General features: G+C 40.8%; 1 protein-coding gene across 1 annotated transcript; it reads left to right on the forward strand.

Annotated features, from left to right (window-relative positions):
- The first annotated feature begins 6647 nt into the window (after positions 1-6647).
- On the forward strand, positions 6648-7075 carry LOC147446460 (uncharacterized). The gene is made up of 3 exons (XM_086524710.1): positions 6648-6677; positions 6765-6940; positions 7024-7075. The coding sequence occupies exons 1-3, from the start codon at positions 6648-6650 to the stop codon at positions 7073-7075; spliced, it is 258 nt and encodes an 85-aa protein (XP_086380836.1).
- Positions 7076-27385: the final 20310 nt, after the last annotated feature.

A 27385-nucleotide genomic window follows, 5' to 3' on the forward strand; every position in this document is an offset into this window, starting at 1 on the left:
TGGGTCATCAGTCTCCAAGTACTAGCAAAAGTCTGGTAGGAATCTGGTAAGGCATCAAGAACAGTCTGCACAAGGGAACTGTTCGAAATGACTTCACCTGCAGAAATGAGTTGCTCATTGATATCCTTGACACTAGCAAGGAAAGTGTCCATATCATCTTCCTCATGCATAATCTTCGACTCTAGCTCTTTACGCAGCAAAGCAATTTTAGCCTCATTGCGGCTTGCATAAAGACCTGCTAGAATATCCCAAGCCTGTTTTGCAGATTTTGCTGAACGGATGTGAGGAATAATGGTGCGCTTCACAGAAAACGCAATCAATGCATGAGCCTGTGCATCCTTAACATCCCAACGAGCTTGTTCTGCCATAGGCAAAACAACTCTAACAGCTGCAATCCTTGCAGCAAGACCTGCAACATCCTCAATATCGCCTACATCTTCAGAACCAGGACGTACATCAATGCCCTGCACAATGTTCCAGACACCTTTTGACACAAGAACATGTTGCATCATATAAGCCCACATAGGGTAGTTGTCCCCATCCAACCTGTCCTCAGCAGCAAACATCTTGAACACATCTGTGTTGTTGTTGTCAGCCATGGTAAATGCTGCACTTGATGTGAAAACTACCCGAAAATAGGAGAAATGGAGCGGGAACAACTTGTGCTATATAGCACAAACCGTAGAAGACTATAAGGCACCTGTTATGCAGAAAACGACACTGACAGAAAATCTGCACAAAATGACAAAATAGCCTGTGCAGTACTGCCCGTAGTGGAAACGGAGGCCGAAATGAGCCCAAATCAAAATTTTGAGCAGACCAAGCTCTTCGATCTTTCCCAAAATATTTGGCGACCTGCGAACGCTCGCCAAAGCTCACTGAAATCGTAGAAAGTGAGCAGGCGTGTGCTGGAGCAGCTGGCAACTAAGCCCGGGAGGACGTGACCTGCTCTGATACCAATTGTTGGAATTAGGGTTGCAGAGAAACACACACAGCTTGGAGAAGACGAAGGAAGCTCAAGGCACACAATAGAGAGTGTGTTACTTAGTGTGCAATGGAAAGATAGATAGCCCTAGAGTGATGGGCGTATATACAATGCACGGGGGAAAAAACCTCCTAAAGAGGGAAAAAATGCCCCGGCAGTCCTAGTGTGTTCACACACATCACTACCACATGTATATGGTAACATGGGCCAGTGACTTTGTCAATTTGTGATAAGGACTAAGAGACTATATCTCTCCTATGATTAAGACCGTATCCCTCATTGCAAATTCTGTCATCTTGTGAAGGTCTTGCATAAGGACACATACCTTCAAGATGTAATCATAAGTGATTGGATATGGCAAAAGGTCACCCTTTCACTTTCGGTTAAAACCACCCAGGGCTTCCTTGCCATAACCATGTTGCACATTGTAGTAAGTTTGATTTCAATGTTTCTACACCCTCGATTGGGTATTGTGATGATGTAGTAGGGATGTCATAGTGTGTAGTCAATAATATGCATGATGAAGCTGATGGTTACAATGTTCACCATTATGGCATCATACAGCAGTACATGTACCTCTTGAGCTCTTTGTGTTACAGTAACATCAAGCATAAAGGAAAGGATATGTCTTGCAATCTAATTCAGCTCATTTATGAAAAAAATCAAGAGAAGGCCTATTGTTGCTCCCTCAAACTGTGATTTCTTCTTCATATATAGACCACGTGGCTATAGAACACACATACATGATGGTCATGAATGTAAGTTTCACTAATTATTAGTGAATCACCATCTTCATGTGTACTTAAGGTGCTAATCATGAGCGTGTTCACTTGTAATGTTAGCGACATTGATATATATATATTGGTCATTGCCCATAATTGTTTTCTTTAAATGTGAGTAGGTAAGGAGAGGGACATGGGTATGCTTGGATCTACGTCCAATATGGCATATTGTCATGTAGTTTATGAATTTTTGGGCTTTGTAGTAGCAAAAGGTGGAACAACGTACTTCTTTCAGCAATATGTCATTACTAATGGGTGCTGACGACAATCAATCACTGATGAACGAGGAACTTGTGGAGCGAGCTAGCTGGCTGCCATTTGTGGGGGGGGGGGGGGGCTAAGGATTTGCCCAGGTTTGGTCTTTCTTATGTGGCATGGTCCCTTTTTGAAACAACACATAAGTAGGCGTCTTCCCTCCATCTTGTGTGGGCTCAAAGCGGTCGTTTCTTTTTTTTTGGGAAAATATGGCATGTTTCCCTCTGCTTTGTTCCCTAATGTGTGCCCTCATCAAATGGTGTTTCCAATATTTTTGGCCTGCCACAGGGAGGCCTTTATGAAATGTTCATTTTTTTGCAAGTGACGTGGCAAACTGCATGGTCGCTTTTAGAAATATGGCACAAGTAAAGTAGAGGAGCGAGTAAGAAGCTCTCAGGGGATTCACTAGTAGTACTAGGAAGACGTCACCTACATGCACCAAAACTGCCATTTTACCCCCTATATACGGTACCCTCCTTTGTAAAATCTACCTTTTTGGCCTCATAAACCCGCCCTATTGTACACTCACGTGACACCATACGGTAATCCTTAGCAGCTCTGATGTTGAGCCAGTGTTTTCGGAAATAAAAGAGATGTTTTTGCTCCCATATGAAGATAATGGTGTTAGTGCAATGGCCAAAAAATCGTTGACGCATCACATCTCCATTGGACTAGACTAGGGCTTCATCCCTACTATCGTGCATTGCTCTAAACATTCCCTATGCTAGCTTCCTCAAGGCTCACATTTATTGTTACATACAAATGCAAAGATGCAATTTTTACTTCCCGTTTGAGCACCGTCCTCCTCAATGAGAGCTGCTCTCTTTTCCAAATTCCCACATGCAAATTTAAATTTTAGAGACAAATTTGAAATTTCAATGTTAGTGGTAACTTTCAAAGTTTGTTTGCACGATAGAGGTATTTTTGGACTATTGACTTTAGTCTTAGCCCCTGTCACATTGGGGCAAGAATACCACGACTGTGTTCAGATGGCGTGCCATAATTCGACGAGGTAGTAGTGAAAGTTTGTTGCTTGGAGGGGTGACCTAGCAAGCCCGACGATCTTTTCGTGATGTGGCCAACCTTCAAAAAGTAAAACGTGGGAAGCATTTTGATAGGCTTCAAATGATGGTAGCTCTTGGCTACACGACATTGTAACAGGGGACAAGCACCCTAGTGTGATAGTGTGATAGGGGCATTCGTGTTCATTTGAGTGTGAAGTGAGGGTTTTACTTGTGCATGAGATTTTATGGAGGGGCTATGGAGCGCATGACAGGATGCAGTTTAGGTCCGATTTTTGACGTGCTCAACCTCGACAGTACCCTCAAGGCATAGTGAAGGCAAGAAAATCTCTCTCTCTCTCTCTCTCTCTCTCTCTCTCTCTCTCTCTCTCTCTCTATTTTAAAAAAAGTGGCTCTCCATTGCAACTCTCACCACCACCATTTTGAAGCAGTGAGAGTTACTCATCATCCATACACATACTACACACATGTAACTTTGGTTCCATAGGTCATATTTGACCTCCGAGGGGACGATAATAAAATCTATCTATCTATCTCTCTTTCTCTTTTTCTCAGCGAGAGATCTCAAGGAAGCATCTCTCTCTTTCTATCTATCTATCTCTCTTTCTCTTTTTCTCAGTGAGAGATCTCAAGGAAGCATCTCTCTCTTTCTATCTATCTATCTCTCTTTCTCTTTTTCTCAGCAAGAGATGTCAAGGAAGCATCTCTCTCTCTCTCTCTCTCTCTCTCTCTCTCTCTCTCTAATTTTCATTGATGCAACAACTTGATATCCTTGCTTTGGTTCCTATTTTCAACACATTTGTTGCCACCAAAGCCAACATATGATGGAGGTGCATGTAGGTGAGAGCAACAACAACGTCGCACAAAAGAAGTAAAGGGGATATGGAGCTCCAAACAGAGGCAAAGAGAGGACGGGACAGCTCTTCAAGAATCAAGTCCCAGCACACATAAGATTTTCAAGCTCAAGAGTGTTAATGGGGGAGTGACAGTAGGTTCCACCAACAAGAATCATAATGTGAGGCAGACGTGGACGCAAATGCTGAAGATGAGAAACTCTTGGAAGCTGAAGACAGAGCTTTGCAACAGCAACAAGCTACAAGATGGCCTGCACTCTCGGCATCCCCTCCCGTGACAATGTCTCTCTCTCTCTCTCTCTCTCTCTCTCTCTCTATCTATCTATCTATCTATCTATCTCCTTCCTTCTCTCTGATTTTCATTGATGCAACAACTTGATATCCTTGCTTTGGTTCCTATTTTCAACACATCCGTTGCCACCAAAGCCAACATATGATGGAGGTGCATGTGGGTGAGAGCAACAACAACGTCGCACAAAAGAACTAAAGGGGATATGGAGCTCCAAATAGAGGCAAAGAGAGGACGGGGCAGCTCTTCAAGAATCAAGTCCCAGCACACATAAGATTTTCAAGCTCAAGAGTGTTAATGGGGGAGTGACAGTAGGTTCCACCAACAAGAAGCATAATGTGAGGCAGACGTGGACGCAAATGCTGAAGATGAGAAACTCTTGGAAGCTGAAGACAGAGCTTTGCAACAGCAACAAGCTACAAGATGGCCTACACTCTCGGAATCCCCTCCTGTGACAATGTCTTTACTTGCCTTACAGACATCTTTTCTGAGTGGTTTTTGCTTCCCTCTAAGTTTTTCGGTGCTTTTTTGGAAAGCTAATTTAGCACTTTGCCTTTTCAAGAGAAGACAAACGCTCTTTCATCAAGGCATTGTTTAAATTTTGGCATGGTAGGCCAACGTGTAGGTAGGCGTGACCGCTGTGCCGATCATGATGCTTTTGGGGGGAGGTGGAGCTTGTCATCAGTTCAAAGGCTGCTAGTTGAAAGCGCTTTGACGCTTTTGGTCAACCAGCTGGAGTCGCTTGCATTTTATTGGCAATCAACTACGGATGCTTGGTCATGATAGCAAGCTGACCGACATTTAAAGTAAACCAAAGCAAGTAGGCGTGCTCTCAAAGAGTCATCTTACAGAGGTAGTCATGGAGGAGTTTTTGCCAATGATCAAGTGAGTATTGGGAGATTCACATTACAAAACCCATATCAATGTGCACTACGTCCATGTCCATGTGTGATGTAGGTCTAAGAGCTCCAATTCCAAAGTTGCATGAGAATTCAATAGTAGCCCCCAAAAAAATGGCGTGTGAGTTGAACATGCTCCATTTTGAGTTGTGAAGCGAGAGAGAGAGAGAGAGAGAGAGAGAGAGGGAGATGCAGAGGCTTTGAGCAATGCAGAAGAGTTGAAGTAGAGGAAGCTTGACTGTGCTTTCATCAATGCTCGGAGATTTCAGGTAGACCTTCCAGATTTTTTTGTTTGCATACGTCACACTGCGTATGGAACAAACCAATCTTCCATAGATATTTTATCCGTTGTTGTGAGGAAAGTTGTGCGGACCTCGTAGATGACTGCGCTCTACTACCTTGCCTTGTAGCTGCATTCCCCTTGCCATACTTCTGGAACATGCAGAGATAGGCTTTTAGAGACTTTCGGGATATTGGGAAGCAAAAGCTGCATCAGGTCTTACAAAGGATGGTGCGATCCTCCAACGGCACAGTTGTTGGCTTGCCTGCTAATTTGGCTTGCACAACAACCTGCAATCCCGCTGTCTTTGTTAAGCTTGGCGTTTGCCCTGCAAATTCTTTTCTTGATCGAGGACGACCGATAGAATACAACAAAACTCTGCTTCCAGAATGAGGAGAAATTATAGCCTGTAAAAGGCGACCTTCCATAGTGGTCACCACTATCGCAACGAGCCACTACCGCTTCCCATAACGCCTCTCATAGACCCACTGCATCCAATCAACAGCACAGCGCATAGCTCTCTCTGGTCATGTAAATGGTCTTCACTGCTTGACAGACCTGGTTATGGAACCATTCCACGCATCCCCTCCAGATTCCTTGTGAGTAAATAGCGCTTATTACCCACAGGTGATCCAAAATCCATTTTTCATGATGGCATCAGTTATCTTCTATGTTCATGTCACTCTTGGGCGGGGCAGGGCGGTTTCAAGACATCCGCCACCATGTTCCTGACAACACTCTGATCATGTCCAATTGCTTGGCAGCCTCTGGGCTGCTGCTCGCCCTCTGAAATATATTTCCCCTCTGAAAGAGAAAGTTTGATCTCTCTCTCTCTCTCTCTCTCTCTCTCTCTCTCGATGTGGCTTTAGCCTACGTGGTTGCATGGTGAGCGGCAGATACATCATAGACTGCGATGAGGCATGGCTCGGCCACTCTCTCTTCTGTCAGCGACGACTAAAATTCAAATGGGCCTAGTTTTATAGGTGCCAATGTGAACTCCAAGTAGGTGGCACACGGCACGGCTAAATATGGTTTGTAGGTGGCACACGTCACATCTCAATATGGAGAGACAACATTGCTATACCATATTGCCACCAAATGAGGTGCAGATATTGATGCTTGTGATAATGACGGGCGAAGTCCGCTTCACTGGTAGAACAAATACCACATATACTCTTTGTTTTACAACTAACAACCAAAAAAAAATGAAACTGTATTATGGGAATTTTAGGGCTACATACAAGGGTTTTGTAGATTGTGAGAGATTGCTTTTTTTCATGGATGCCTTCCGGAATATACAAGATAAAGAAGGTAAGTACTTCTTTCTGGTGCCTTTCTATAGCCATGAAGGTTGATTGTTTAGCTTAATTTCCCTGCTGTTGTTTTGTGCCTCTGAAGAATAGGCTGCACCGTACCCCTTTGCATTGGGCAGCTATCAGAGGGAACTTGGAAGCATGCACTGTGCTGGTCCAAGCAGGGACATTGGATGATTTGATGTGGCTACTGACTACACTACGTGTACAGCAGCTCAGCTTCCTTCTGATAAAGGCCACAGGCATGTGGCTTTGTTTTTGGTAAGTAACCATGTCTTGTATTCTGAAGGCTCATCGTTGTACTTGCTTATTCTATTATTCTCCCACTGCTTTTGCCTATACAGTCCAATGCAAGGAGGGTTTTGCAGAACCAAAGCGATAACAAGAGTGGCTTAGAAAGGTTAACAAAGTTGGGTCTTGTTCCGATCTTGTGGGTCTTAATTGTTGGATTGCTTATGGCTTATATCAATTGTGTCATCATAAGTAAGTATTTTGAAGCTTTTTCCTGTACTATTGGACTTTTGTTAACTTTCTATAAACAAATTTTTTTTGGCATCTTTTGTCACTACTATTGCAGCATCAAGGCTCTATAGGATAACACCACTAGTTGGGTTTTGGGTGTGGTCCACGGTCTTCTGTGGCACCGGTGGGTTGTTCCTTCTGTACAGATGCAACAGGTAAGGGCCTCTTCCTTAATACTCGTGAACTTTTTAGGTTGTATTTTTCAGATTTCTAAATCTTTCTTACAAAAAGGTGACTTAAGTTGCAAGATGTTCTGTATTAAAATCTGATTGCTTGTCCCCGAGAAAACTTTATATCATTTGATTCGGAAGATTTTTGAAAGCATAGATTCTGATGTAAATAAAGCATTCTGGAGACAATCTTGAGCTTGTGGTAGCTATGTTTTTTCCCCTAGACTCAGGTACTAAATCAGCTCCTCGTGCTTTCTGTTTCTAGTTATATATTGATTTTCATGCCCTTTGAAGAAGTACACGACCAAGTGACCAGCCATTTTGACCATCACCAAAACAGACTTGCAAACAAATATAAAAATTTCTCGCCCACAAAATGTGCTCTAGGCTACATGCTAACATCACCAAATTCCAACAAAAGTGTAACAACACCTAACTTGGCCATGTATAAGAATTTATGCGACATTGGTGATGCATGCTTGGTTTCTAATTAATGGATTCGTTTGGTCATGCATCTCCTACGAACAAGGTTACAAGTGTGCTAGACATATATCAACCATTTGAGTTTTCTATATTCTCGTTGGTAACTTCTATGGTTGGGTAGGAGGAAGTTGAGGATAGTATGAGGAAGCAGCACTCCAACAAGGCATGTGCAAGGTGTGTGAGGCAGGCTTGGGCTACAATGGCACTAGAGACACTACAAAGAGCGGGTGTGACTAAGCATCTAAAGCAAACAAACACACTCATGTCCTCGCTGATGTAAAAGCCAACATGCAGTAGTTTTTTTAATTCTCTCAAAGTTTATTTCCAAAATAATGTCTTTAATTATGTTAAGAGCTTGTTCACATGAAACGTTTTTAATATGAAGGAAATCATGAAAGTGATGTCTATTGATGATGATGGTATTGAGTTTAACCCTCGTCGCATAGATCTTTTGAGGTCTCCTGGGATAGCTTCCTACTGTGTTGAAATTCTCCTCTTCTTCTTCTTCTTCATAAGGGAACGATGCCTTCCCCATGTTGGGACATATCAAAGCTACAGACTTTATTATTGCATCAATCACCTTCTCGTAGCTATGAGATGATACTATGACCCAAGCTCCTTGCACATCTCCAGTGTCAAAGCAAGGGAATGCATGTATAGAATTCATGCATGTCCAGCTGTTGTCAAAGCCCGTACATAAGCCTTACTTGCATGCTGAAATTGCAAAGTTTCTAGTTCATGTAGCCACAATTCCAATGCCTCCCAATCCGCAAGAGCAACGTAGCTCTCAATGATACATGCAATAAGGAATTGAACCCCATCGGCACCCAGAGAACTAAGGGCATCGTCTGTTTCCAGAATCCTTGAGAAAGCAATAGCAACACTCTCCAGTTGTCCTTGGCTCTCATCAACCATAATGGGAAGCTTCCCTTCAAGTATCCTAGTATCAAACATCCCCCTTCTCCACATCATCTCTAGGCTCACTAGCTCTTGCTCATCCTTCTGTAGTTGTTGTCTTGTGATCTTGAAAGTGGGAGAGGCCTCCCTTGATGTCACATTATGTTGTGTTGATTGTTTGCTATGTGTTGTGCTCACTTTAAATCTTCTTTCAAAACTAATAGGATTCCTTTCCTTGACATTGTGTGCATCATAGGCCTCAATGTTGCTTGGCTCTTACCTTCCACGGAAACAGCACGACCCTATATAAGTCAAAGGTTGCTGCGGTTGTTGTTGTTGTGTTTGCATTGTTATTTAAGATGAATTTTATGCAATTTGAGAAGAATTTGTTGTATACAAGATAATAAAATCATGTTTGTTTGGTTATAAAGGTACTTGTTCTTGACTGTCAAAACGTTGATAGCTTCTCGCAAAATGTTATCAACATAAGAGGTGAGGGCTTGCTCCTCACTCAAGATTCGGCTTCATTTCTAAAGTTTTCATAGCTTTCAAGATTTCAACATGTAGTCTTTGTGGTAGTTGATTTTCTCTTGGATTGTACATGCGACAAAATAAGAGGATGTTACTCGTGTTTGTTCTAGCTAATTTGCACCCTTAGTAACAAAGATTTATTTTTTGCTGTCTTGTTTATTAATTTGGCTTAAAGCATGAAGTGGGCCTGAAGTTTGAATGTCTTGCAAAAGTTATCACCCAAAACAGTAGATTGTCCATCACTAAGACTGTAAATAATACAAGTGAAAAAAATGCTCATGGTTCCTCAAGTACAGAGCATGCTACTTGTTTGTGTCTTTTTTCAGCAAGCCGTCATTCGGTACTTCTTCGGTCTCTTATGTGCACGTGGATCGATTTGCAATTTGAGATAATTTTTGGCTAGCAAATTGTGTACAACATTCAATCACATATTATAGATAGGAAAAGGTTGAAGGTGATCTCTTTTGGTGGGTTGATGCAATTCATGCATTGATCTTGATAGAAAAAACCAAGATTGCACACTCGTGGGATGAAAGGCAAAAGAAATTTATATGTCGTGTGGACAAATTGTTACATTGTTAGGTGTTCATTTTCATGCTTCAAACCTTACTAGTTGGGTACGAGAAACTGTGGAAAAACATACTCGGTTTGATTACTTGTAATGATTGGTCATCGGTATGCATTAGAACTTGGATGAATTTTGGGGAAGTTTTCTATCAGGCCACACATCAAATTTTTCATCAAGCCGATCATAGATAAGGGCTGATTTGGAGCAGGTCAACGATTGATTTACACTTTATTTGGATGGATCAAAATTGGACAAGTATCCAAAGTGCAGGTTGATTGGGTACACAGTTTGAAATTCAAACTAAGACACATTGAGGATACACCCGAGTCGGTTCCTTAGTATGTTGTTAGTCACTATGCTACACACTTTCTGATTAGTTTTACTCAGTTAGATCATGTGAGACCTAAATTTTATATGTAAGATAGGGGTATGATAGTTTTTTTCATTGATTGTCGTATAAGTGTAGAAAGGGGGGGCATATTTCCTAATATGAGTCGTATATAGGGGTTTTATCAAAGTTGTGCGCTCGTAGGTGGCATCCCGTTTTATATATAGAGTGAATCCCTCGAGCTCCCATGGAAACATGTTTAAAATTGATTCTTCATGATGCTGGTGATCCCGTCGATGTCACTCTTTACCAAATTGTTGTTGTTGCCTTATTTATGTATGCAACACGAGGCTCAATATTCATTTTGCAGTCTCATAGGTCAGTAGATTTATGCATAGCACAGGGTCTAAGCATTGGCAGGTTGTCAAGAGGATTTTTTGCTACTTGAGTGTACCTTTACATCTTGGCTTGTTTATCCCAAAGGGGGATCATTACCGCCAGATTTACATGCTTTTCGGACTCATATTGGGTTCTTTCTTTTGACATGAGAGTGTCCACGAGTGCTTTTTCCTTCATGCTGAGCAATTCATGCATATCATGGTTGAGCAAGAAGCAACCTACTATTGAAAATTCCACTTGTGAGGCCGAGTACATGGCAGTCTTCACAGTTACGGTTGAGTGTGTATGGCTCAGACACCTTATGTTGGCTGATTTGGGTGTTGGACAAGACACTACCAACATTATCTATACTGACAGTCAGAGCGCATTTGTAGTTGCAAGGAACCCAGTTTTTAATGCTTGCAAAAAGCATATTGAGGTGCATTACCACTATGTCAAGGAGAGGCTCTTAGCAGGAGAGATCAACTTGGCTTATGTGCCAACACAAGACAACCATGCAGATCTTTCACAAAGGCATTGTCTCATGAGAAGTTTGAAGAGTTTTGCAAAACTTTGGGCTTACTCCCCTTTGTGGACTGATCATGTCCTCAGGGAATGGCACGTCCCTATAATCTATGTGCTCGCTCTCGTTCACCGCACCAGATCACAGAGGGGATTTGGTACCATATACATGTGGTAGTGATGTGTGCAAACACGCTTCAGACCGCCGGGGGATTTTTTCCCTCACTAGGAGGCTTTTTCCCTTGTGCATTGTATATACACCCATCACTCTAGGGTTATCCTATCTTTCCATTGCACATTAAGTATACACTCTGTGTTGTGTGCCTTGAGCTTCCTTTGTCTTCTCCAATTTGTGTGTGTTTTCCTACGACCCTAATTCCAATAGATCTTTCTATTCAAAATGTTGTCTCTTGGAGTTCATTGATTGCAAAATTAATATGGCTTTGGCAAGGAAGTTGTGGGCATCATGCGAAAGAAAATCTTTGCTACAAATGCAATCATCTATGCTTGCATCTTGATTGCAAGATATGCCAAACATGGCTTTGGTAAGGAAATTGTGGGATCTTTTAACCAAACATGATGGAGCTGCCTTTCTCCAAATGCAATCACCTATGCTTTCACCTTGCCCAGATTGTCGTCACTTGCAACATCTTGATTGCATGATTTGCTAAACATGACTATGGCAAGGATGCTATGTGCTATTTTAACCATATGTTTATGTGAGGACATGGATTTTCTCTAAATGGATTCACCTTTGATTGATATGTATACTGCCTGTGGTGCCTTTGTGAAAGCACACAAGGTTCTTGACATACATCCTTTCTTGGATGTCGTCTCTTGCAGTGTGTTGGTTACAAGTTGTGCCTAACGTGGTTTGTGATAGCAATGCGGATATTTTACCAAAATGCAGAGCCAAGGTCATTATATATGCCAAATTTGGTGCCTTTACAAAAGCACATAAAGTTCTTGCAGATATGCAACCTCTCTGGGGTGTGGTCTTCGTGCATTGGTAGCTCGAGGCTATTTTTAACAATATGAACGGAAGACCTTTATCCATTGCAATCATCTATGCACCTTAAAGGCTTGTGGCCTTATCCAAGACCTTTACATGGATCACACAATTGATGAGCTTGCTGCTCATGACCTGCTGGAGAATCATGTTGTGCTTGTCAATGCTTTGCTCAATATCTCTATCAAATGTATGTTAGCATAGAGGGTTCTTAATGAGGACTGTGCTATTTTTGTCTTATGCAAGACCTTCACATCGAAAGAGAAGTCACAACTAGCTTGCTTAGTCGAGGGTTAGAGAAATGTGAGGTCCCCAACCCCAAGAAGATCGGGGCGAATTGATAGATGGCCTTCGTTTATTCTCCTTTTCCATTGACGACGCCCTACTCTGTTTCCACAAAGTAGAGATACGAGCAACAGAAGAGAGGAAGTCCTCTATCCATCGTTTACGTGGTTATAAGGGTCATACGCCACAAGCCAGGTCGATAAATCTAGGATTCTAATGAAGTTGTTTCCTAACATAAAGATGAAATCCCATTGACATATTTAGAATCCATAAACGCGGCCTTTTTCCCCACGTTTAAGAGGCACGGCTGCCATCCATAAACCATAAATATTGTATGAGACTTAGTATAAACTAAATAGTAATCTTGTGTCACATAGATTTGGGCCATCTCGACTCTTGGCACAGTAAGTCTCTAATTTCACTTCTCTTAATAAGAGGGAGTGGAGAGTTTCTCGACTAATCGAGACCACCCATCCTTGACTGGCAACTTGAGCCAGCCCCCACTTTTCACCCCACACTCACACTTTTTACCACACTGTTTAACATATACAAACAATGTTCCTTAATTAATTCCAAACACAGGTTCTTTTATACAGCCCCTCAAACAATACCAAAACAATTCAAACAAGACTTAATAAAGATAACCCTATTATTTAACACAAATAACTTTTTCAATTTCTCATGAGTTACCGCTACCCGCGGACTTTCTCTGTCTAACCAACAGAGCCTTTACAAAGGATTTATTCGCTAACTGCAAATTATGCAACCTTCCTATCTCGCTAACCGCGAGGTATCCCGCTACCTGCGAGGCATCTTGCTAACCGCCAGGATCCCACTAATCTTTCTAACCTCCAGGCATCCCGCTACCCACGAGGCATCCCGCTAACCGCGAGGAACAAAACGAGAGCCAATAACCTCAGTTTAATCTTCGCTAACTGCGAAAACATCTCGCTATCCGCGAGGAACAAAAGATATTATTTCAATAATTCTTCTCTTTAAATGATTCTTCAAACATGATCAACCAATTCTTCATATCAATCAGAATCCAGTCAAACAATAACAATTTGTTAAGCAATAACAATTCAACAAACAGTGACAATTTATCAAACAGTTCTTTCTAATCTATGAAAACATATGCTTGTTTCTTGTGATAGAATCACATTTCTTGGACAATTTAAGGGGTTCCCTATGCTTAGATTCCCAAGGCATCATGAATAGCAATGCAGAATTATAAATTTGTCTTACCGAATTAGTGACATGTTCGATTACCTCCCGTGTTTGAGGTTGGACGGCTTTGACTTCTTCCGCAACCAATACCTCCGCTTGAGCAACTTTTGGAGTAGTGATGCCTTCTTTTGCACCTTCCTTGGAGGTGGAGTGACATGAGCATCCTTCGAGCTTTGAGTCACTCGCTTCGGGGCCATCGTATCGATGTAGAGAAGAGGAAAAGAGAGAAGAGAACTCCAGAATTCCAAGGGCAACACGATGATGGTAGAGATAGACTTGGAGATGGAGACGGCTTGAAGATAAGAGCTCGAAGGAGAGAGGTTGAGGGAGAGAAGGTAACTCCAACGTCAAAGCAAGAGAGCTTCCGCTTCTGCGAGTGTATGTCTGTCTGTTCAAGGTGAGGGGAGAGGGGTCTTTATATAGGCTCTCAAAGCCAGCTAACAATAGAGGGATAAGTTCGAGTACGTTCGGGGCTCTCTCAAAATATATATATATTTTTTAAAAAATTTACGGACACGGATTTCGATGCACGATTTCGATTCTCCAATTCTAGAAGAAGCTTGGGCTACAAGGCAGGAACTCTAAACTTAACTCCCTCCTCTTCCTTTCCTAAAAATACTCTTCCTTTCCCAAAATTGCTCCTTCTTTTCCAAGAGTCAACTCTTATCTCTAGATACAATCTTGAGGCTTAAGTTTCCCATCAACCTTATTGTTTTCAAGTGAATAAGGGTCATAATTAGTAGTTCTAAAGTCCGATTTTTTATCCGATTGTTCCATTAGAATGCTCTTTGACTTAATAAAATGCAAACCTCAAATATTTGCAAAGTAAATGAAATATTTTTATTGAAAAATGTTGAGTACATTACAAGAAATATTTTATTCTTGATGGTTCTTTGGTCGACATGCCAAATGTGGTGCACTTGAGAAAGCACAAAAACTATGTGAGGAGCTTCCTATTTTGAATGTTGCCTCTTGGAATGCATCGATTGGAATATGTGCACAACAAGAGCAGGTTTTGGAAGCTCTAGGATGTTTTTAGCGGATGCAAAGAACTGGAATGCAATGATTGCAAGATATGCACAAGAGGAGCAAGGCCAATTGCAGGATGTGTGCAACAAGAGCAGCACGAGAGGCTGTTGCAAAAATATGTCGTGCTTGGCACTATCTTGGTTGATATGTATGCCAAATGCATTGTGCTTTAGAAAGCACATGTTAGCGAGTCTCCGCAACGGACTTCTGCAGCATAGCTTTCTGGTACTAACATAATGTCCGTACTCAGGGAAAGTGACTCGGATGGGGCACAGAGACTCTATGAGATCGTCAATCTCACGAAGTGAATCTAAACAAGCAAACACAACAAATCTACAAGCAAAGCAACACTCAATGATCAGGGAAATCTACCTATGTCCTTTCTCACAGCTCTAGGTCATCACGCCATTTCGACACTCGAATGGACTCGAAATGCAATGAAACTTTAGGAGGAGGTCTAGGACACCTAGGGACAATATCTTAACAAGTCTAGTTGCAATCCAACAAGGTACCAAAATCACGATCCATCATGAAAAAGGTCCTGAAAATTGTAATAAAACTATCCAGAACTCATCCTCTGGTCTAAGAACACTCTCCTATGGTCAAAACAACTAAAAACAGCGATTTAAGCACTCAAATCTGTAATTATAGCTCACAGACTCATAGTCGCAAACCATAGCAAAACTGACAATGCTTACACTTAAATTAAAGAGCAAAGAGAGAGGAACACAATAAAATGTTCAGAATCGAAAATTGATTACCCATTCATTAGTTGCGTCGATTACAAATTGGAGCAGCTCGTAGCTTGAGCGTACGTTTTTTGAGCTCCCACTTCTTCTCAAGATAAGCCTCCTTTCACATTAAGGTCATTGACCTTTATACCTAGGGATTTCTAAGTGGCCAGTGGCTGACTCACATGGACTTTTACAAATGTCATGACAGCATTAAAACTCAGGGAATTGATCCATTACTCTGGAATCAGGATTTACACAGAGTATCACTACACTAGCTCAGACAATTAATAGAGTACAAATGTGGTGTTCGGCTACGTGTCCGACCAATTGGGTGCCCGTTTGATCTGTCCTCAAACATTCCCCCCTTCCTAATTTGTGTCGTCCCTTGACTTTGTCATAGGGTTGTCTTTAGCTTTGTCTTGAAGCTTGGTCTTCAGCCAACTTTGTCTTGAAGGTTGGTCTTCAGCTTGGGAAGTGCTTTGTCTTGATGATGCTCCCCCCTTCCTTGAGTCATTCATATCTGTTGTGTTGTTGATTCGTGATTTGAGCTTGATTATTGCGGCCACTTTTCTTCTTGTTGCGCATTCTCCGCTTCATTGCCAATTTGAGTCGTCGTAGAGATGGAAGTTGATGTGTCTGAGCTTGTAGAATTGATCCTCTTTGTTGCATGGACTTTATGATGGATTCTCTTTTAAGGTCCACTGCAATTTGAGTTTTCCTCGATAGGTAGCCAATGTTGAAGCACTGTGTGAGCTACTTTTGATTGTTGTGGATAGCTTGCTTTCTAATTTTTTCATTGCTTGTTGTTGTAGGCCATTCTTTGACTTGCCATTTTTTTATGGAGCTTTGTTGTCGCCCTTGAAGATAAAAGATGCTCTTGATAAGCATATGGAGACCTACAGTTTTTTCTCCAAGTCGTTGTCGATTGATTTGGGTAGCCATTTCCTTATTGTTGATGTAGAAGGAATATATACAAGAAGTCGATGATGAGGTCTAGATTAGGGTCTTAAAACCTGGATGACCAAAGGGAAAAAACCTGGTGGCAAAAAAGTGCCTTTGGTATATGCTCTTATTGTAGTTGAGCATTTGGACTTGAAGTACATGTCATGCAAGGTGAGTGCTTGGGAGAAACAAAGGAAGAGTGTCTAATGTAAGTGCCAATTATGGGACACTCTATATGCATATGAAAATTTGTCAAACAAAAGCATGTAGTGTAAGAGATGGAGTTAATGGATGCTTCAAGGAACAAATGTAGCACATGTGACATCAAAGGACGTCTCAATAGCTTCCACATTTCCAAGAAGGGTTTTCGATGTAAAAGCTTCTCCACTCATTCCTCACTGTGCTGAGTGCGTGAGTGTCTTTTGGGCTTCCTCCTTCACTTACCACTATACTACAATGACTTCGACTCTTATGCTCACTTATACCAGCATGAGCGACACAACGTGATTATACTCAACTCTTCTAGCTTGAGTAGTACCTAGAATAACTAAGATGCTTAGACCACAGAGAATATTACATGAAGTTTTGGGACTAACGCCTCGCTCATTTAGTGGCTTAGCTGCCCGACTCTGGCTTTTATGCCATGTATTTTTAATGGCACATTGGACTTACGTGTTCAAGGCCAGAAACCCACTTCCATAAGTTCTGGAAATTTAGGCCTCTTCCATTGTGTTGGTCTTTGGATGCCACCATTTTGTCAAGTATGTTGGCATAATTTGGCTCCTCTTGACTTGCTTGTCGTATGTTCACACTGCTTTGTGGAACAAGTCCTTCAGCTCTGATAGGGCTTGATGTAGCCTTTCGTTATCTTGCATGAGAAGCGGTTGTCGATATGTGTGGGTTTTCTGTGATTGAGTTTCTATTGGAAATTTTGGAACCCACATTGTGTTTGGTCCTTGTGTGACCATCTTTGGCATTTTCTTATTTTTCTTGATAACTTGATGGACACTAGTCTTTGGTAGCTACATTTGATGATTTCCGTTGTAGAAGCCTTGATTTTGGAGTTGATGAAGAGGTATCCATCTCGAGATTGTAGCAACCTTGGTTTCATTTGGCTTCTGTTGGCTGTTGGTGATCATTGCTTGCCTTGGGGTAGAAGCTTGTTCTGTATGATTTTTCTTGGTTGTTCCAGATTGAACTACACTTTTTGGTAACCATATTTGAGTGTTACCTTCATAAAATCCTTGTGCTTCGACTAGCTTAATTGGAATCTTCTACTGCTTCACCTGTTTGGGTTGAGTAGCGTCGCTGATGTCTGACTTCGGCACCCAAACTTGTCGCATTGTTTGTTGCTTTGATGTTTGCTTTTGCCTTTTGTGGTAGTTCTTTCTCCTGGTTGAGTTGTTTGTCTTGAGTTTATAGTGCATCTTGTTTTGTGTAGAACACGTTGGTTGAGATGGGTAGGTCCAGGCTATTACTTTAGGCTTTTTGGCGTTTCCTTGGAAGTATCCTTGAGCAACGATTGACTCATTTGATGCTACCCACCTTGTCACCTTTTGTTGTTGAAGTTGAACTTGTGCTTCATGTATCCAAATTGGGTCTTTGACTTTGATGTGTTCTCTGGATACCAAAACTTGGTTGATTTTTTTTGGCTTCTTCTTTATGCTTTTTTGTGATGGAAACTTGGGTTGATAAACTTTTTGCTTTGGTTTCCATTGCATTGTTGATGATGTGGCTCCTGATGTAGAGGCTTCGAGGGAAATTTGATGGAAGCTCATTGAAGGTAAATTCGCCTTGCGAGGTGGATATACTTCAGTGTTTACCTTTGCTTTACCTTTTTCTGCAATGCTTGGTTGCTCCTTTTTTGTATTGAATTGAGGTGATTTTGGGGTTTTTGATGGTGTTGTTGCTAAAGATTTTCCTTGTGGTTGAAAGAAGATGTTCCTCCAGCTTTCTGTCAGGACCAGACTCTCTTTGATATGATGGGAGTCGATTATTTTGAATGTATCTTTATACTCCCCCGTACTCAATTTGAGTACGACTTCTGCCACTCCGAAGCTAGGAATTGGAATTTTTGAACTTGTGTACACGATCTCCTCTAGCTCTGTGATTGGCAGCTTTCCCATCATTATCCACATTCCATAAGTCATTAGATTCTTTGTCGCTTTTGGATCTATTAAAGTTGAACATTTGATTTTTGAGTCCTGTTTCTCCGAATATACTGAATTTGATTGTCGTAGGAGACAGTTGATCTTCTTTCTTATCCATATTCTTCTCTTGATCTTGCATTTTTTGAACATTTGACGTTGAACTTGGAAATTGTTTTCCTTCATTTGCTTTCATTTGCACTTTTTATGTAGTCAGCTTCCTTGAAACAGCTTTTATCGATTCTTCAGGTATGTCAATGATGACATATTCTCGTTATTGCTCTACTTTCTTCCTTTTCACTTTGGCATCATGCTCTAGGACGTAGCTATCTGTTTCACCTTTTCTGCTTTCACACTCACAAACCTCATTAGCTTCCTTCAACACCTTTTCCAAGCACACTTCTGTTTAACATGGCCCAGGGCTTTCTTGCCACAACCATGTTGAGCATATTCTGCAATCGACACGTTCCAAGTGATTCCATTGTGATAATGATGTCCATCAAGAACTTTTCTTGCTTGGGTGAGGGCACCACCTTTGTCATACATAATGACCAAAGCATTGACACAAGTATAAAATCTTTATGCAATAGCCCCTCACAAACACATCTTTATGCCCAACAACCCCTAACCAATAACCTTGTAATGGACTTGGACTATGAACATTGAGAATTTAAAGAACTATAGAAATCATTATTATGAGAATACTTTGAGAAGATCGAGAGAGAACTTGATTACAAGTAGCAACATAACCATTATACCTAATTAATTTAGCATGAACAATACTTTGTAGGAGACAGGAATAGAGAACTTGACAACAATTGAGGACCCGATTTATGTGGAGCCGGTCCCCCCTCTAAAAGGCTTTTATATTATAGCTTCTCTCATAAAGAGAGACTTGGTACAATACAAGCTTTGTGGTCCTTGAGACCTTGATGGTGCAATGAAGATAGAGAGCTTCATGCACCACAATTATGCTCGTATTAGCTAAATGAAATCATTAACTTGTCCTCAGCCTCAATCCCAAGACCTCAAGACACCTTAAAAGGTGGAGAGAGCTAGCACGGAATGGGGGTAGGGAAGAGGAAGAAGAAGTAACTTACAAGAAACAAGTAGTGTCCTCTCATACCATTACTCATAGAGCTCACCATAGCATAGTAGCATATTAATTGAGATGAAGAAGGTAGCTAGCATAGCAGTGAAGCATGGCTCTTGGTTGGATTTGCATTCCATAACCAAGAGTTTTTGGTGTAGGCTCTCACCTTCTCAAGCTTCGAGAAGGAGATGGAGTTCTTGCACAACACACCATGAGACATTAGTGTGTGTGTGTGTGTGTGTGTGTGTGTGTGTGTGAGAGAGAGAGAGAGAGAGAGAGAGAGAGAGAGAGAGCGGGTATATGGTCAAGTTACCCTCCTCCTTTCTTGAATTGACCCTTCTTCCTAGATCAAGCTTGAAATTGATTGGACCTCCTCTAGACTAGACAATCACATACATTAAGCATATCAAGCAACCATGGTAGCATTTTGGACAAGTGTCCTCCTTTCCCCTGTGAGAGAGAGGGCTTGAAAAATATTTAAACAATTAAATAAATAAACTAAATTCTCATCGGATCCCTTTAGAGATCAACCAATAGGCTTTAGGCACCCTACAAGGGCAACATGGGGAGGATCTTGACATGTGTCCTTGTTGCCTCTTTGGACTTGGCTTTCTTTGAGTGAGTGAGTGTGTTCTCTCTCTTGCCCCTACTTGTAGTGATCACCCCCCCTTGTGTAGGGATCCATGTTGACTTTGGAACACCTCACCACTTAAGCACCTCAGTCATGAAGCCCCTCAAGTAACTTAGTTATAAAACATGACAAGCACCTCAAGCTTGGACCGGGTTCTCACCTCAAGCTCATCCCTAGCTTGCATAAGGTCCTAGGTCCAAGTACTTTTAACACTAACATTTGGAGGTCTTTAATGAAGCTAACCCTAAGGTATTTCAAGCTCCATTAGCTAGCATTGCTCTTTGACAAACCATCTCCCATTTGACTTTGGTCTCGTGCTGAGCCTTAGATCCATAAGCACATGTCTATATTTTTACTCTTGTTCTCGTTCATTCACCCACATTAAATGATCAATTTAACATGAGAAAATAATTTGGTTTAGTTAGATATTAGATTTTATGACATTACCTCTCTCTTGAAATCATAGTCATCCTCGACTATGAGGTAGAGGAGATAAAGCCTTAGTCATTAGTCTATGTTTTTTAGCGGGTAGAGGATTCCTTTTTACCCTACAAAATCATTCCAGAATGGATGACTAATACATTTGGTGCTTTGGGAGACTAAGCTGCTGCAAGCATGTCTGATCTTGAGTCCATATCATATTTCCAAAGTAGAGTGACAAATTCTACTTGGTGTTTGAGAGACGTCGTCATCACAAACGTGATTCTAAGTATGCATACTACTTAAATTTGTGCACAATAAAAAGAGAAGTATGCTCATAAGACAAAAACATTGATCATTTATAAGAAACATTTACATTTGCTTACTCTAATGTAGCATTGTAAGAATTGACAAGGTTCATACTATCATTAAATTGTGTTCCTTGCATCCATCTAGCATCTTCAAAAGGATAATTTTTTTATTTAATAAGATATCGTCCGATAATCTTACCATGTTTTAGTACCTTGTCTTCATGTCTAAAAATCAATTTGGGATGAAGTACCTCTTCTTGATCTTCGATCTCGGGCAGGTCCTCAATGATTTGTTCTTATGGTGGTTCTCCTTTGTAAGGCTTCAGTAGGCTCACATGAAAAGCATTGTGAATGAGCCAATGGTTGGGTAACTTGAGTTGAAAGGCCATCTCATTGATTAATTTTAGGATTTAAAAAGGACCATAGTATCTTTTTCCTAGTTTAGCATAATACTTTTGGTGGCCCATAGGATTTTTGCCCATAGTCTACCTCAATTGAGACTTAGGAAATTTGAGTAGGACCCAATCAGTTTCCTTGAAAACTAAGGCCCTTCTTTGCTTGTTAGCAGAATCTATTTGCCTTTGCTGCAAGATGGACATCGCCTCCTTTGTCTTTTGGAAAGATTCTTGTAGGTCTCGGCTATACTCATCGCCAGTGAAGATCTTCCCATGTACCTTAAGTAGCAAAGGACTTTTAGGTCTTCCTTAAATGATTTTGAAAGGTGCCTTCCCCGTAGTAGTATGGACAGTGTTATTGTACATATACTCTACAAAAGGTAGGTACTTTCTCCATTGGGAACATTGATCTACTTTGGTAACATAGGTCTTAAGTATATCTAGAATCGTAAGGTTACTATTTCACTTTGGCCATCTGTTTGTGCGAGATAGGCCAAAGAGAAATTAAGCCATGAGTAAGATTCTCAAAGAGACCCTTCCAAAAATTACTAGTCATTCAAGGATCTCTATTTGACACTATTGATGTTGGCAAGCCATGGTGTTTAAAAATTTGGGATATGAAGAGGGTTTACATTTGGTGTGCTTTAATAGTCTTTTTGATAGGTATAAATTGTGCTTGTTTACTAAACCTGTCTACTATTGTCCATATTCTTGTATTCCCATGGATGGACTTGGGCAATCCAAAGATAAAATCCATGGATATGCTCTCCCACGGTGAATTAGGAATTGGCAAAGGCTGGATCAATCCAGGTTGCTTCCCCCTATCATATTTTGTCTTTTGGAATACCACACATTTTGACACATAGTCTTGCATGTTCGTCTTCATGGTAGGCCAATAGAAATATGTCTCTACTCCATGAAGAGGAGGTTGAATCCCTCGATGCCCCACATAGGGAGGAGCATGGGATTCTTACATCACTTTCTCACAAAGATAGTGAGTAACACATAGCCTATTTCCATAGAGAAGATAACCATCTTCCCTAAGGCAAGGGCTAAAATTACATCTTTAAAATTGGGGTCAGTAGCATACTCATCTATCATAGAAGATAGATCATTGTGAGTTGTTATCGACACCGCATTGGCTCTTAGCCATCATGATAGTGCATTGGCTACTTGATTGTGCTTGCAAGCAATGTGAGCAACATGAAAATTAAATTGCAAAAGAAAAATTTCACACCTCATTTGTTTGTCGGAGAGCTTGGTTTGTGTCATGAAGTACTTAAGACTTTGGTGATCCATGTGTAGGATGAATGGAGTCCCCAAAAGATAGTGTTTCCATGTGTTGATGGCATGTAGGACAACTAGTAGCTCCTTATCGTAGATGCCCAATATTCGCTCGTCGGAATTGAGTCTTCGACTCTCATATGCTATGGCATCCCCTTCTTGAAGTAGAACTGCTCCAAGGAAATCTCCACAAACATCACATGGGACCTCAAATGGTCTTGAGAGATTAAGCATGGGTTGAGAGGTAAGATTTTTTTAAAGCTTTTCAAAAGAAATTTTCTCTTTAGCAGTCCATACGTACTTAACATTTTTCTTGGTCAAGTCATGTGGTGGTCCTACTATTTGGGAGAATTGAGCTATGAAGCGTCTATATTATGCACACATATTAATAAAGCTTCGTAGCTCATGTAGATTCTTTTGGTCTGGCCATCCTTTTATTGCCTCAAGCTTGGTTGGATCTATATGGGATACCATCTTGAGAATAATATGACCTAAGTATTGAATCTCTTGGAGGAAAGATTCACTCTTCTTTTGGTTAATAAAAAGTTTATTCTCCCTCATAGCTTGAAAAACTACCTAGAGGTGTTGCTTATGCTCCTCCAAATATTTTGAGTAGATGATAATGTTGTTGAACACTCCAGTGAACTTATGGTAGGGTCTAAATATTTTCTCCATTATGTGGTTGAACGTGGCTGGAACATTTGTCAAACCAAAAGGCATGACAAGATATTCATAAAGACCAAACATTGTACGGACCGTGGTCTTTACGATATCTTCATTTACTATCCTTATTTGATGTTAGACACTTTTAAGGTCAATCCTATTGAAGTAGGTTGGACCTTGTAGCTTATCAAACAGATCTTCTACCCACGATATGGGAATTTTTTTTGATAGTGATACAATTTAGTGCTCGATAGTCCACACACATGCGGTATGTTCCATCTTTCTTTTGCACTATAAGGACTGGAGAAAAAAAGGGAGAGGAGCTCGGACTCACCATCCCCTTGTCTACTAGCTCATGTGCTTGCCTCATAATCTCCTCTTTGTTGAGATTGAGAAACTTCATAAGGAGGTTTATTAGGCGGTGAGCTCCTAGGTAGAAGCTCTATCTTATGGTCATCATCCCCTCGTTTTGGAGGTAGCTCCATAAGGGTGTCATCAATAAATACATCTTAGAATCTATTTAGAAAATTAGACATGTCTAATTCTTCTTGGTTCCTATCACTTTGTTTTGTAAAAACATTAGCATCATTTAGAGACTCAGACAAAAATCATGGAAGAGAAAACTGAGCTTTTCATTCTTGGCACCATTTCTAAGAGGTTAATGTCATTGAGGGAACAAAGAGTATTGTGAAATTCTTTTACTGCTTCAAGAGTAGCACTATCCGTACAAAAGATTCCACCAGTTTGAGGGATAGTAGGGGTATCCGGGGTACTAACAAAAGATGGATTGAGGCCGCACAACCTCCTTAAAAAGTTAGACAGATCAGCCCTAGAGGAAGAGAATAGGGCAAGCTCCTGTTGGTATTGCAGAGAGAGAATAGGAAGTTGGACTATGTACTGGGAGATCAAATTCACACCTTCCTTGGAGTCCTTATCTAAGGTAGCCAGAACTTTAACCCAATCATTAAAAGATAACATGTGCAAGATAGACATTTTCTTGTCTGAGGTAAGAGCCGATATTAGTTGAGATGCATCCAAGCTGTTAATACATTTGAGGACAAGAGACGTGGCCACAGAGAGGGGCTCAGAAGTCAATTCCAATCCTTGTGAGAGAGCAAGGGTTTGCAATACATCAAAAAAGATTAAGTGAGGTTACAATTACTTACAAAAGTAAGTAATACAATCCTTGGCCTTTCTAGCAAGGAAGGGTCTGGTTCTAGCTGCCATAGCTCTTTCCAGTTTATGGACTTTTAGGTACAACTTAATCTTTTCGAGAATCTTTGCATGATTCTCAGGGCTATGTTTTATACTCATGCGGGCTATCATTCTTAAAGTTTTGTGGTCCTGAAAGGCAATAGATAGGATTAGTTAATGTAGATTGGGCCTACAAACCTTAAACCGGCAAAGTCAAAGATTGTAGTAGCTGTGAGCAGGGGACCAGAAAAATAGTCTAAGAAGGACAACCTAACACTAGTCAACCAAAAAGGAATTACAGATTGTGGGTTCAATTTAGAGCTAAAGTTTCAGAATCAGTTTCCAAAGCCAGCATCCCGGGTTTTTAAGAAAAAAACCTTATGTATAGGATGTGTGTGTAGCTGTTCTACTATAGATAATAAGACATAATTGAACCTTTTACATTCAAAGGACAACTGGCTTTAGAACAAAGGAGATGATAAGTACAAAACAATTTAGTCTTAGAATTAATTTTGTACAATGATTGTAGGAAGGAAGCACCATTCCATTATACAGTTTAATCAAAGGAACTTCCCGAGCGGTAGGTACATGTGTAATCCAATGTTGGACAGCTTGCTAGCCAAAAAAAACTTTCCAAGATAAGATAGAGTCCTTACCTGCACCCATCCAAACAAGACAACAAATATGCTAGCATTGGATGTGTTTTACAGGTATCAATGGACTATACCAGTTGTTATCCATGTCAACCTTACAGAATTTTTTCTAACTCACGAGCTTAGTCCATAGTATTCTTGTAAAAAGTGTTTTTTTTCTCTTCTTTAAAAAAAAAAACCAAAGTTTTTAGTAAAATAGTGTCTTTTTTATTAGAAGGCCATCACCCCTTCTAATCCAAGTGTCAAAATTCCCCTCCTTTTCTTACTTTATATATTTTCATCAGTTTTTATCAATTGTATGAAAGCTCTACATTAGGAAAGGAAACCATCATAACCCATGTAAATCCCTATAATCGATCAATTTTAGTGCATAGTAGGGTCAAAAAACCCTTCCATGTAAGTACCAGTGGCCGTCCAATGTATAAGGCCCATCAAGGTTTCTTATTGATATTGCTACAAATCTTATGACAAAACGATAGTATCAAGCAAATTACGAGGTGTTATGCTGCTCAGTAAGCCATGCAAGTAAGATCGATTACTGTCGACTGAACACTGTAATGCTAAGTAAAAATCGGTAGCCAAAAGTCTCAAAGGATCTAATGTTTGTTGTAGAGCAACCACCCACAAAAAAATAGTTTATACAGAGATTATATACCGCAACAGTTGGTACAATGTGTCAAAACCAACTTAGAACAGTAATCCACAGTATAACAGCCACTCGAAGCACCCAGTAGAAGGGTAGGCAAGTCATGCCAAAAATCATCAACCTCATATACCCACATCAAACAACCAGTATCATAACCAGGATTTGTTTATGCAAAACAGAGAATTACCTCAAGCATCACCATATAAAAACCAAGCTACAACGTTATTTACACAGAGAAATAACCCCCTTCTTTTAATATAAAATTCTGTCCTGCAAAAAAATAAGCAAGGGCGGAGAAGCCAACCTGAGAGGCCTGCGTTGCAAGCTCCATATATCAAAGTAACACAGCTACTCAGTTTGTACTTAATGTAAGCAGAACAACAACCAAAGTCAAGTGAGGGGTAGAGATGCGCCATCACCTCTTTAAATAGAGGAAGCAGGAGGGTTGTCACGTCGATGTGATGAGCAAAGCGCCATGAATGGAGAGACCCCCCATAGCTAGCGCAAGATTTCCTAAAGGCAGAATGAGAGAGTTATACAAGGTGCCTTCACGACAAGTAATATTAGAGGCAGTAAACCGCCCGGTTTTAAAAAACCACCTTGTCCCCTAGAAGGGTTAATACCCATGGTGGATTCCTAGTGTGGTGAAGCTAAAAGGTGTCCAATTAAGCTAATGATCCTTAGGTAATACACAGAGTGTGTGTGTGTGTGTGTGTGTGTGCACACGCGCGTGTAAGTGTGTATGTATGTATCTATAGAATTTACTAGAATTATGCAAGGTGAAGCTTCACTTTAACATTCTAAAACAATAGAATGCAAGAAAAGTCAAGACATCTAGGATGTGAAATGAAAGGTGAAAAAAAAAATCATTTACTATTTTAAAACTAAAATAACATTTAAGGTAAATCTCAATCATCACGGAAAACATTGAAAGTATGCCTAAACCAGCTCTCCTCTAGGGTAGAGGAGCTAGTAAAAAGACAGGTCCCTTTTTAGGGACCTGTCGACCCCCAAATATAAAGACAATGATGCATCATTTTGAGGCGTAAGACGTCGATTGCAGGCGTGGTTAGATTGGCTGAGGAAAGATCTTCGGCGTTTGATCCCATGTTCGAGCCTTGCTAGCAGTGGCACCTCTAAATACCCCCTCCATTCGGCGCTCCTTTGGTACCCGATTTTTTGCCACAAGAATCTGTGATCAGCGCCGATCTTCGCCTGTGGAGCTTTGTTCAAGTTGCAGTTTTTGTTGGAGACTCGTGCTATGCACCACTTTCATTTGAGCCCATCCATGCTCGAAATGCTGCAACAGAGCGCTCACAATTGATGGGACAATTTCAGCGTCTCTAAACTGGCTCCTCTACCCTAAGGCTTCTTTTAGAAAGCCAATAATACAAATGGAGGAGGCTCTCCTGCTTCATCAATTTCTACATCCTCAGTCCCAAGGCTTGAGGTTCTCAATATTGTTTCAGAAAACTTTGGCCGTTTGATATCTTTAATGGAGTGATAAAGAATGTGACCAAGATATCTACATGTCCGATGAAGCATTTTAATGGGAGAAGAAAAATTGTTAATCATGGACAATGAAGGATACTAAATGGGCCATAAAAATGAGAGAAAAGTCACATTTTATAGGACATTTTTCAC

This window comes from Adiantum capillus-veneris, chromosome 12 (genome assembly GCF_014529385.1).
Source record: "Adiantum capillus-veneris isolate H3 chromosome 12, ASM1452938v2, whole genome shotgun sequence".
Classification (NCBI taxonomy): Eukaryota; Viridiplantae; Streptophyta; class Polypodiopsida; order Polypodiales; family Pteridaceae; genus Adiantum; species Adiantum capillus-veneris.